Below are 13,042 nucleotides of genomic sequence, written 5' to 3' on the forward strand. Positions count from 1 at the left end.
TGAAAAGAAATGAAATTTCCTGCAAAATAAAAGTTCTTTTCTTTTCTTGATCCATATCTCTCTGTGGTGGAGAGTATTTAGAGGAGCAGGAAATACAAGCTAACTCCTGCCCTTTGATCAAATGAGATTCAAGATACTAGATTTTGTTTTCTAGAGCAGTGTCTCCTAAAATGTGTCATAGCACAATAGGTTTTTGAGATGTACCTCAGGAAAAAAGAAAAGAAAAAAACTTTTTTTGGTCAACAAATTTGATAGATATTGAATATAGAACCCTTTCCTCTTAGAAACTTTCCTCTTAGAAACTCTTAGGCATTATGATGTTACAAGCTCTGGATAAATCCTGTAGTACAAAAAATTGGCTTAGCATTGTTTGACCCAACCCCTTAATAAGGTATTTTTTAATTGAAGTATAGTTGACATATGTTGTTAAATTAGTTTCAGGTGTACAACATAGTGATTCAATAATTCTCTACATTATGCAATGCTCACCACAATAGATGTAGCTACCATCTCTCACTATACAAAATTATTGACTATATTCCCTATGCTATATTTTCATCCATGTAACTTATTTATTTTATAACTGGAAATTTGTACCTCTTAATTCCCTTCAACTGTTTCACTGATTCCTCATTCCTCCTGGTAACTGCAAGTTTGTTCTCTGTATTTCTTTGTTCATTTCTTCTGGTTTTGTGTGTGTGTGTGTGTGTGTGTGTTTTAGAATCCACAGATAAGTGAAATGATATGGCATTTGTCTTACTCTGTCTGACTCATTTTATTTAGCATAATATACTATAGGCCCATCCATGTTGTCACAAATGGCAAGATTTCACTCTTGTTTATGGTTGAGTAATGTTCCATTCTATATATGCCACCTTTTTATCCTCTCATCTATCAATGGACACTTAGGTTGCTTACATATCTTGGCTATTCTAAATAATGCTGCAATAAACATAGGGGGTAATGTATCTTTTCTAATTAGAGTTTTTGTTTTCTTTGGGTGAATACCCAGTAGTGGAATTAATGGGTCATGTAATATTTATGTTTTCCGTAGTGACTGCACCAATTGACATTCCCACAAACTGTGCACAAGGGCTCCCCTTTTCGCACATCCTTGCCAACACTTTTTTTTCCCTTTGAGTATAGTTGACACACAATGTTGCATTATATAATGAATTCAAATACTGAATTGTAGTTGTGAATGATTCATGTGCACTTGAAAAGAAAGTGTAATTCCTTGTCCTAATCATTAAGTTCTTATCACTTGACAGTCTAGCCCACATTGTTTACTGTATTATTCAGCTCCATACTTTTTAAAGGTTAGTTTTTTTGTTTACTTGATTTGTCATATTCTAACAGCTGAATGTTGAAGTCTCCAATCACACTATATGGCAGACCTTTGATATATGAGAAATTCCAAAGCACATACTGAAAGACCATATGATTTTCATCCATAAATGCAGAGAAAGTATAACTGAAAATGTCCTCCTTTACACCCTTGATGGGGTTAATCATAAGTGAAGACTGACAAAATCGAGTTTTTATTAGTAGAGTCAATAAAAGCCTTTGGAAGAATGCAGCAAGGGGTTATTAATTCTGCCTGGTGAAGGCTTCACTAAGAAGGTGGTATTTGATGTGGGCTTAAAAGATGAATATGCTTTACTATGTAGAGAGGACATGTGCAAAGGCAAAGAAATGTTAAATTATCCAGAAAACATGAAGTAGTCCAGTTTACTACTTTAGACCATGATAGGGAGTGACTGGAAATTCAGAGGGGTCAGAGTATGAGGGGTCTTTGTTGTACTTCATGATGGACCTATTTTGTATGGGGAAGCATTGAACTCTCAGACTGTAAATACGGATCTTCTCTCTTTGGGGCAGTGCTCTGGCTATCACTCCAGTACCCTGCTCACTTTCTGCCTCCAGAATTTCCTCTGAAGGTCCCTGTACATTTGGCCCACTAGGATCACCAGCCTGGCCACTCTTTGTAAATGTCTCTTGCTACCCTCACAATCCATGATTAAGTCTTACTGATTAGTTCCTTTGATGATCACTTCATACAAAGTTAATGTGACGTCCAGAGTGAGGAGCAAAACTTTAGAGTATCAGAGTATCAAAAAAGTATTCAGGGAGGGAGGAAGAGAGATAGGGAGAGCAAGAGATTGCATTGTGGCATAGAGGCTGAGGGTGAAGAGAAAAGATATGGGGGGAATGAATTTTCAAGAAAGAGCATGCAGTTGATGCTAATAAGAAAGCAAAGGCTTACACTGGACTACTTTGTTTTTGTTTTACTCTTTTAGGTATAGCCTCATTCCCATGTGTGCCCTTGAAATTCTTTTCTGAAAAAAATCTGCCATAGTTTGCTCTTCCTGGACAACCCAAAGAGGTGAGGAAAATTCAAATCCAATTTCCTCTTTTATTCAGTTACCTTTTGCTTACCTCTTATGAGGTTTTGACCCATTCAATTAGACCTGTGACTCCTACCATGGCTTCTCCCAATCTGATAGGGTCCCAAATCAGATCAGCCACTTTCTCTGTATTACCATATCAAGGGGTTTTTGAGCCCTTATCTTGTAGACCAGCATTTGCAAGATTGTATTTAGAGAAACACTAAATGTTCCATGGAATGGTAATAGGTGTTATTTGAAACAAGGGTTCCACTGTCAGGTAAGTTTGGGAAATACTAAATACTCCCTCTTGGATAGTCACAATGCCCATTAGTGTAGTGAAGATTCTGAAAATATTTCAGTAAATACATCTATTTAGCTTTGCTTAATCCAGCATCTCCTACAGTTATTTAACCACATAATCATTTTTTTCTATGCAATATTTATTAACATCCATGGAACATTAATGGTACCCAGAACATAATTCAGGAAGCACTGTAGGAGAAAAAAAAAAAAGGATTTCAAAGCAGAGGACTAACAAGTCAGGTTTAAGCATTAGTAAGAGCACTCTGGCACCAGTGTGATGAATGGATGATTAGAAAGGACTCTAGTAGAAGAAGCGGCAATTGTCTAGAAATTTTGGTGAGGGCTTTGACTAGGTTGTGACAGTGTAGAAGGGAAGAAGACACAATGGATTAATATTAAGGTGGTAAAATTAACAGGATTTGGTGATAAGATGCGAGATTGGGAGGGGGAAGATGTTTCATCTGCTCTTGGTTATGTTGATGTTAAAGTGTTTGTTAGAGATTGATAAATTGAATATATTGGTTTTGAGGGTAATTACTTATAAGAGAAATATGGGTTAGAAATGAGTATTTCAGACTGAAACAGTATAAAGTGAGAATAGGTGGGACCCCAACAAAACTGAATATTTAAGAAGTATGAAATAAGAAAAGTAAAAAAAGCTAATCTAAACCCAAGGCACCTGGGTGGTTCAGTCGTTAAGCGTCTGCCTTCAGTTCAGGTCATGATCCTGGGGTCCTGGGATTGAGCCCCGCATCAGGCTTCCTGCTCAGCGGGAGGCCTGCTTCTCTTTCTCCCTCTCCCTCTCCCCTTGCTTGTTTTCCTTCTATCACTGTGTCTCTCTCTGTCAAATAAATAAATAAAGTCTTTTAAAAAATAAAATAAAATAAAATTTCCCCCCTTTTCACTTTATTGAGATAGAACTGATGTTTAACATTGTGTGAGTTCAAGGTATGTGATTTGATATACATATATATTGCAAAATGACTACAATACAAGGTTAGTTAAAATATCCATCACTTCACATAATTACAATTTTTTGTGGTGAGAACACCTAAGATCTACTTTCTTAGCGATTTTCAAGTATATAATACATCATTGTTAATTGTAGTCATCATATGGTACATTAGATCCACAGAAATTATTCATATTATAACTAGAAATTTGTACCCATTGGCATTGGCCAACATTGCCCCATTTCCCCTATCCCCTAGGCCCATTCAATCACCATTCTATACACTGTTTTTATAAATTTGACCTTTTTTTTTTCTTTTAGATTTCACATGTAAGTGAGATCATACAGTTCCTGTCTTTCTTTGTCCAACTTATTTCACTTAGCATAATGCTCTCAAGGTCCATCCGTGTTGTTGCAGATGGCAAGATTTCCTTCTTTTTAATAGGATGAATATTATTCCATTATATTCCGCATCTTATTTATTCATTCATCTTCAGTGGACACTTGGGCTGTTTCAATGTCTTTGCTATTGTGAATGATGCTGCAAAGAATATGGAGGTGCAAATATCTCTTTGAAATAATGATTTCATTTCCTACAGATACCCACATATGGGATTGCTGGATCACATGATAGTTCTATTTTCAATTTTTTGAGGAACTTCCATCTGTTTTCCATAGTGGCTGTACCAATTTACATTACCACCGGTAGCGCATGAGGATTTGTTTTACTCCATGTAAATGTTTGCCAACATTTATCTTTTGTCTTTTTGATAGTAGTAATTCTAACAGTTATGAGGTTATATCTCATTGTGGTTTTAAGTTTCATTTCCTTCATGATTAGTGATGTTGAGCATCTTTTTTATGTACCTATTGGCCATTTGGATGTCTTCTTTGGAAAAATGTCTATTTAAGTCCTCTGCCCACTTTAAAATTGGATTATTTGTTTTTTGGCTATTGAGTTGAATGATTTTTTAAATGGCCTATTAACTCTTGTTCCCTTGCTACATTTTTTTTTTTTTACTATAGTTGACACATAATATTATGTTAGTTTCAGGTGTACTACCTTTGTTGTGTTATTAAATGTGAATTTTGTTGGTTGCCTTGTGAAGGAAGAGACAGCTGTGTTTTTATTTATTCTTTTAAAATTCTCGGAATACAGCTTTAAGAAAATCTTTTAAGCAGGACTTAGTAAGACTTTAAAATATAGATATAAAGTGGATTTCCCATCATAGACTTGGGATGGTAGCAAAAACCTTGGGGTTGTGGTGCAGAGCATCCTGAGGACAAAGTGACTTAAGTGAAATGCCTCTGCCAACTGAAAAGTAATCCTGAGTAAGTTGCCCATGATTTATCTGAAAGGTATGCTTGTAGGCTTGCAACACTTGTTAGTGTTGTGGAGAGGAGGGAAGCCTTTATATTTGGAGACTCCAGATTACCACACAAAAATCTGTACATGAATGCTTGTAGCAGTGTTATCCATGCAGTCCAAAAGTGGAAACAACCCGAAAGTCCTTCAACTGGTTGACTGGATGACAACTGTTGTGTATATGTGCAATGGGATATTTTTCAGCCATAAAAAGAATGAAGTAGGGATACACGCCACAACATGGATGAGCCTTGAAAACATGAAGCTAAGAGAAATAAGCCAGTCCTAAAAAACCCATGTAGTCTCTGATTCCATTTATATGAAATGTCCAAAAATGGCAAATCCACAGAAATGGAAAGTTGATTAGTGTTTGCTGGGAGAGATGAAGGAATGGGGAGTGACCGCTAATGTGTATTGGCTTTCTTATTTGGGGTGCTGAACAATGTTCTAAAACTAGTGGTAGTGGTTGCACAACTCTGTGAATATACTAAGTACTACTGAATTTTACGCTTTAAACAGGTTAAACTTACGGAATGCAAAAAAATCCAAATTAAAATATGCATTATGACTGACTAGCAACAACAACCACCAGAGTGGGGGCTACTTGGGCTGTTTGGCTGTCATTTGAGTCCTTCGAGACCTGGGGGTTAGGCTTAGGAAGGAAGCATGTGCGTGCTTAGCATGCCCATGGCTGGACCTGAGGGGCCTCAGGATGCTCCCTTTCGTGGAATGACTGAGTGAAGCTCCCTGGGACAGCAACTATGAGGGCTTTGGACAAGGAAAGAATTCTTAATGTCCTCCCCTACTACACATAGCCTTCCCTTATCTCCTTTTCTCCTCCTCTTGGTTAGCAGTAAATGAGTTTCCTCTCCAAGGCACACTTTTTTGGGCATGCAAGCTCATTCAGTCACAGGAAAAGCAGCTTTTGGGTCTCTGAGCAGCCATACTGGGTCTTGTGCTGGTCAAAGAGTTTGCACAGGGCATCCATATAGAGTGCATGGTATTTGTCCACCACTTCCTGGCTTGGTTTTTCAATTTTGGGCACCAGCAAAGGCTCCCCAACTGGAGATGGGAAGAGAGAAGGAGCAAGTTTTAGATCTTCTCTTCCTTTAACCTCCTTCTTCCCTGGGCCGGATCCACTCACTTGCCAAGTCCACTCCCAGATTCTCCCTCTCTGCTTCCCTTTTCTTTGGTGGGGGTGGGATGGGGAGGGTTGAGGTTGAGGTTAGGAAAGAGCTGAGGTGGTCTTGGGGCTGAAAGCAGCACTTACCTACAGTGACAATAGGCAGCGAGTAAGGCAGAAGCCCACTGGTGCCTGGGTAGAAGCCTCTTCCATAAAAGACGCAGAAATAGAAACCAAAGATTCTGCGGAAGCAGCTCTGGAACTTGTACATCCAGCTGTCCTTATGGAATTGCACCTGGTCATATACCTCAGTTTCTCCAAATGTGAAGGTCGGGACCAGATGAGCCCTGAAGGAAAACCCCGATTTATTTTTCAAACATGGGCTAGACTGAGAACCACTCAGGAAAAACATTTGCTCCTGGCCAGGGTCCCAGCTACATAAAATCCCTGAAACATAAAGGATTTCTTCTTGCACCAAACAGGGCTCCCATATTGACTCTCTCTCATCTTGAAATGTTCAAGTCCGGTGAGAATGCTGTCTCTGGTCCAGGATCACAAGGGTGAGATATGGGGGTGGAGGGAAGGAAGAGGGTTTTGGGCAGAGATCCCCAGAGACCTGTATCATGTTAAGAAAAGTTTCCAGAAAGTGTCATGCAGGGAAATATCTGACTCTGTTTCTACTAGTAGGAAGCATAGAGATGACAATAATATCACACAAACACATATGTGGGGGATGATATGCCCATCCCCCACAGGAAATATGAATAAAGTATTCTGTCCTTTGAGAGTACAGAAGAGAAAATTTGTGTTCCTCTCGGGCCATAGGTAGAGAATCAGGCTCCTGAAGTCCTCTTGTGAGAGGAGAGTACAGAGGGCATGGCCTCTCTTATACAAATATTTATGAGTTACTAGGCATCTCTCTGCATTCTGATATATGTTGCCTTCTTGGATCCTTACAGCAGAGACAGTACAGGGCACAGTAGGGGGTGGTGGTATTTTCTTTATCTTACAGATCCACAAGCCCAGGTTCTGAGAGGGAAAGTTCACTGGGCAGTCGGTGATTGGCATGACCTGGGCTAGAACACAGGATTCCTTCCTCCCTGCTCAGAACTCTCTCCCCTACATTAGGTTCCAAACTGATAAACCGGCCACTCAGGCAAGGTCCTTGGATTAACTACTTTTCTCTGAGTTTGTAATAAGACAATTACCTCTGTGTTCAGTGGCCCGGCCTCCTGACATCTTGGTGCACCCCACAGCTCCCATCTTGGCACCTGCTCTTTACCTCCTACCTTTACCCCTCAGTTAGAGTGGGTAATGATTATCTACCACTTATTGTGTGCCAGACATATTTGTTGTTTTACTTAAACCCCACAATGACCCTATGGAGGAGGTACAATTATTAGAGCCGCATTATGAAAAGGAAAACCCCAAGACTCAGAATGGTTAAGTAATCTGTCTCAGAACACACAGTAAGTTATGGAACCAGGGTTTCAAATCAGGGTCCCTGACTTCAGATTCTGTGCACATACTCACCATACTGTACAACCTGCCCCTTGCATTTACATTAACAAACAGATACAGATATTGATATTGCTAGAGATGATGTGGGCATCATCTGTATATATTTGGGAGCCCTAGCCAAGCCCCATGATAATGAATCTGGGCTTCTGGTTTGGCTTTCCAAGAACTGGTCTGGCTAGTTTAGAAGGAGTGGATGACAGTAAACCTTTTAAAAACGCTATGGTCATCTCCCTTGTGCGCTAGTAAGTTCCAAGAGGGCAAGACTCATGTCTGAGTCATTTTGATATCATGTAACAGGTGATGCTGCTCAGAGAAGGCCATGCCCCCTGCCCTGGGAGGAACACTCACCCATGCTGGAGGGCTGTGCGCACAAACCCCTTGCGCTTCTGGAGGATGAGGGTGGTAGTGTTGGGCACACTTTGAAGGGCCTCTCCCACCCCTCCTACCACGATGCCCACAAGGTTGCCAGTGCCGTGGCTTAGCAGGTAGTCAATTGCTGGCTGACTCACGGAGCATACACCTAAGAGATCAAGGAGCAGAAAGAGAAGCAATATAAGGAGGGGTGTAAATGGCTGAGAGAGAACACCCCCTGCTCTACTCCCCATTGGCCTGTCTATACACCCTGTGTTCCTGTAAGTCTCGAAAGGAAAATCAATGAGATGGGGACAAGGGTGGGGAGAAAAGGGCAAACCCAACATGTTTCACTTGGAGGCAATATCTCCACTTCATAGGAAGCACTAGGTTGAAACTATAGTGGGAAGATTTCCAGTGGAATAACCAGAAGGACTTTCTGAATCTCAACTATAATCTTACTCTTTTCTTTTCCTCTGTTGCCCCTAAATAGCAAAAGCTATTCTTTACTGAGCATATACTCTGTGGCAGACACTATAGCGAATGCTTTCCTTGCATGCTCTCCTTTAACTCTCACACCAAATCTGAGGTTGGTCTGTTATCGTCAGCCTCACCTTACAGATGAGGAAAGTGAGATAGGTAGCTTGCTCAAGACCACACAGTAGGTGGCAGAGCTGGGACTCAAACCCAAACAGCTTAGCTCCAGAACATAGGCTTTTAACTACTATGCTCTGATGGGAATGGGTGAGAGGTGGTTGAGAGGTGGGGATGAGCCTTAAAAAGGTGTGTCTCCCAGCAGAAAAAAATGGGTCAGAAGCTCCAGTAAGTATGCTCCGAAGTACCTTTGGCCATGAGGTACTCCCTGACAAAGGGGATCTTGAAGAACCAGGACAGTGTGGCCAGGTGGGGAGTGATGCCTGGAAAGATCTTTGAGAAGCCTGTGGCTTCAGTGCAGAAGTTGCAGAAGGCTCCAAAGGTCAAGAGACCATGAGGGTGAACCCCCATGAGGTAGTTGTGCTCCGGCGACAAGTCTTTAGTCTTCTGGATCTGCAGTCATGGAGAGAAGTGCCAGATGTGGTGGAATGAGATCACATGAAGAAACAAGGCTGAAGATGTTTCAGGGATCAGGGTGTTCTCTAAAGCAGAGCTGACCTTCCTTCCTTTCTTCCTTCCTTCCTTCCTTCTTTCCAAGATTTTATGTATTTATTGGACAGAGAGAGACAATGCAAGCAGGGGGAGTGGGAGAGGAAGAAGCAGACTTACCATGGAGCAGGGAGCCGACACAGGTCTCAATCCCAGGACCCTAGGGTCATGACCAGACTGAGCCACCTAGGTGCCCCTAAAGCAGGGCTTTTCAACTGCTAGGCTATGAGGGCGTTTCAGGGGGCCAAGATATGGGTTTCCTCAGCCCCTGGAAAACTGAGGAGAATCCGGGCCAGCTAGAACTGCTGGACCTCTTCCTCATGGCTGGCTGCAAGTAGTTTTGGCCATTTGGCTCAGTGCGCCTTACGCATGGTATCGGCAAGCTCTGGTCTAAAATTGGGGCATTGTTAGTTGGCTACTCCAGAGAATGCTCTGAGGATCAGCATAGCAGTACAATTCTACATTGTCTTCCTGTTATTTTCTCCTCCCAAACCCCTTCCAGTTTCTGCCTGAGTGTCTGCCATTGGACTTGAAAACCCTGCCAAAATATCACCACATCTGTGAAGCTTTTCCTTACCCCTCCTCTGAACTACTTGTGTACTCATACCAAACTATAAATACATACTTGTCTGTCCTTCTCATTAGATGGGAGCACCTTGCTGACAGATAACATCCTACTCACTTCTCTGTACCTCTAACATGTGGTAGAGTAGGCTTTCAATCAATGTCTGTTAAACTGAACTGTATTTGCGTTTCTGTCTGTGTCATCTGGTAGGTCATGCTAAAGGCATCCAAAGTATGCTGGCAGAGCAGCGAGTCCCCAGCTGCAATGTCAGGTTTTGCAGTATGTCAAGGCTGCACTGAGACTTCTCTGGTAGTCTTGTTTTCCTTATGGACAACCCTAGTTATTTGGCATAAATGCCTAATATCTTGGGAACTGTGGAGGATGCTGGGAAAGAGACACTTACCGTAATGGGGAAATAGTCCCTGATGTGGGTCCAGGCACACCAGTTCCTTACCCAGGCTGAACGCCTGCCTCCTGAGACAGAAATATCAGTGGGGGATGGTGTCTGTGTGTGGCAGCCCCATCCCTCCCACTCTCTCGGGGCTTTCTTAACAGCATGGAGGGACCACAGCTCTGCTAGAGAGGTAGAAAAGGAAGAGATCCCAAGACAGTCCTGGCTGGCCCAGGTCCTGTGACTCTGAGAACTTGGATGAGAGGCCTGTGGCATGGTGAGTGGGATTCCCTGGTCATAGGTTAAGCTGGAACATTCTTAGGCCATGTTCTCTCTAGGTCTGTGGGTCTTACCTTGCTCTGGAGTCTTCCAATCCAGGAAAAGCCAGGTAAAGTAAAGCACTGGCAGTGGCCACAAGGATGTAAACAGCAAGGAAATGAATAATGGCTGCAAGATCCAAACTGATGAGGGAGCAGGTCAGGTCAGAATTGTGCTGCCAACAGAACTTGCCCAGGTACACCCCCCTTAAGAGCCCTCCAAACTACTCAAGGGTCTGGTCATGGCCTTCTGTACAGTTCAGCTCCTGCCCGTCCAGCATCCATGTCCGCTTGTCCTTCAAATATTTCCTTTATCATCTGCCATACACCAGCCCTATTTCTAATTCCCCATCATCGCTGTCCACTCACCATCCCTCTACTCCTGCTCCCTGCCTGCCACCAGCACAAGCAGGCAGGCGAGTGGCAGGTAGAGGGAGAAGCAGGCTCCCCGCTGAGCAGAGAGCCTGGGTTAGGGCTCCATCCCAGGACCTTGGGATCTTGACCTGAGCCGAAGACAGACACTTACAGACTGATCCACCCAGGTACCCCCCCGCCCCATTTACCATTCTTATCTTCTTGCTCATTCACCATTCCTTTCATTATCACTATCTCCCTACATGGTACCACCCCACCCCCTCCCAGAACGGAAAACTCTATGGTTTAAACACAGGCTGTACTTCTCCAAGTCCGTAATTCTAATGCTTCTTCTGCCCCACTCCCGATGCTTCCTTATGCTTATGGGTGTATCATGCCTATTCCTTGGGCCTCATTTCCCCTTTCCAGATTGTGAGGGTTAAGAAATGGCTGAAATTAGCCAGATCTATTCATATCCATCATGACCCCGTTCTACTCCTCTTTCTGTTCTCACCACCACTTGTGGCTCTATCTCTTCCTTCTCCAGGACACTGGTAAGACTCAAGACTCCTTGACTTTACTCTGTAATACCATCTGAGATGATCAAAAGTTAGACATGAGACTTCCCATGATCATGAAATTCACCCCAGATCTGGCCCTGGCCTCTGACTTTGGCTTCTTGCCGTGCACTGTAGGATTGGTACTCACATATGGCAAGGTAGCTCAAGGGCCATTGCAGAAGTATCAGACTCTGGAAGTGCGTAGGCTGCTTGAAACAAGGCATGTTGCTCAGGAGCCCGGGGAAGACAAAGATCCCAGAACACTCTTCCAAACAATGGTGCCACCAGCCTCTTGAAGCTTGCTGGATAGTGAGTGTATATGGTCAGGAGGATTTTCACGTGCCCTTTTCCTTCTTTGTCCTGCCCCACACCTACAACCCACTGCAAGAGGCAGGCTTTGGAGTACCAAGGACTGCCCTATCAGGTGTGAGCCCTGGGCCCTGGCCATTTGCCATTTGACTCTTTCCTGAGATTATTAAGACATCAGGATGAAGAAAGGTAAGAAGGACTGCCATCTAGTCCTAGGAACTCAAAGAGCGAAAGAAGGGAAATACCTTTCACAGGCCACTCTCTGAGACTACAGGGGTTGTGATCTCAAGGAGGTGGCTAGTGGGGAGGACGCTCTGGGGGGTTTGTGGGGTGGGGGAGGACCTAAGATTAGCTTTTTGTTGAGACTATTGCCCTCAGACAGTCTGGCTTGGGATGTCCCCCTCTTTTAACGAGCTACTACAAAAATTTCCAAATACACACAAAACTAGGCAATGCAACAAATTTTTATCTTTCTGTTTATCTTTTTTGTTCGTCTTCAATAATTACTAATATTTTGCTATACTTGTTCCATATATTGCCCCGATTTTTTTTCTTGGAGTATCTTAGAGCAATTCTAAGATACATGTCATTTCACCCCTAAATACTTCACTGTACATACAAAAATAGGAATGTTTTCTTCCAAAGTGATGCCACTATTACCCTTAACAAATTTTGTAATTCTTGAATAATACCTCATATCTAGTCCCCATTCAAATGTCTTTTTACAGTTGGTTGATTTGAATCAGGATCCAAAGTAGGATTACTGATTGTATTTGAAAGTTATGACCCTTAATTCTCTCTTTCTTTAATTTTTTTTGGACTTTTTTAAAAAAAAATTTATTTTTTATAAACATATATTTTTATCCCCAGGGGTACAGGTCTGTGAATCACCAGGTTTACACACTTCACAGCACTCACCAAAGCACATACCCTCCCCAATGTCCATAATCCCACCCCCTTCTCCCAACCCCCCTCCCCCCAGCAACCCTCAGTTTGTTTTGTGAGATTAAGAGTCACTTATGGGGGCGCCTGGGTGGCTCAGTGGGTTAAAGCCTCTGCCTTCAGCTCAAGTCATGATCCCAGGGTCCTGGGATCGAGCCCCGCATCGGGCTGTCTGCTCCGCGGAGAGCCTGCTTCCTCCTCTCTCTCTCTCTGCGTACTTCTGATCTCTGTCTGTCAAATAAATAAATAAAATCTTAAAAAAAAAAAAGAGTCACTTATGGTTTGTCTCCCTCCCATTCCCATCTTGTTTCATTTATTCTTCTCCTACCCACTTAAGCCCCCATGTTGCATCACCACTTCCTCATATCAGGGAGATCATATGATAGTTGTCTTTCTCTGCTTGACTTATTTCGCTAAGCATGATACGCTCTAGTTCCATCCATGTTGTCGCAAAT

The 13,042-nt window shown here is 42.6% G+C and overlaps 1 protein-coding gene across 1 annotated transcript; it reads right to left on the reverse strand.

Annotated features, from left to right (window-relative positions):
- Positions 1-4,638: 4,638 nt before the first annotated feature.
- AWAT1 (acyl-CoA wax alcohol acyltransferase 1) lies at positions 4,639-11,633 on the reverse strand. The gene is made up of 7 exons (XM_004777187.2): positions 11,485-11,633; positions 10,459-10,566; positions 10,118-10,188; positions 8,849-9,053; positions 8,004-8,175; positions 6,282-6,481; positions 4,639-6,073 (listed from the first exon to the last, which is right to left on the reverse strand). Exons 1-7 carry the CDS (start codon positions 11,558-11,560, stop codon positions 5,919-5,921), a joined length of 987 nt encoding a protein of 328 aa, XP_004777244.1. The 5' UTR covers positions 11,561-11,633; the 3' UTR covers positions 4,639-5,918.
- Positions 11,634-13,042: the final 1,409 nt, after the last annotated feature.

This window comes from Mustela putorius, unplaced genomic scaffold (assembly GCF_011764305.1).
Source record: "Mustela putorius furo isolate JIRA1106 unplaced genomic scaffold, ASM1176430v1.1 tig00004053_pilon_pilon_pilon, whole genome shotgun sequence".
Taxonomy (NCBI): Eukaryota; Metazoa; Chordata; class Mammalia; order Carnivora; family Mustelidae; genus Mustela; species Mustela putorius.

Excerpts from the sequence above, each read along its gene's own strand:
- AWAT1 (XM_004777187.2), bottom strand. The coding sequence starts at position 11,560 with ATGCCTTGTTTCAAGCAGCCTACGCACTTCCAGAGTCTGATACTTCTG. Across the intron at positions 9,054-10,117 it reads GGGACTATTTCCCCATTACG|ATCCAGAAGACTAAAGACTT; the intron begins GTAAGTGTCTCT and ends CCATGACTGCAG. Across the intron at positions 8,176-8,848 it reads GGAGTACCTCATGGCCAAAG|GTGTATGCTCCGTGAGTCAG; the intron begins GTACTTCGGAGC and ends TTGATCTCTTAG.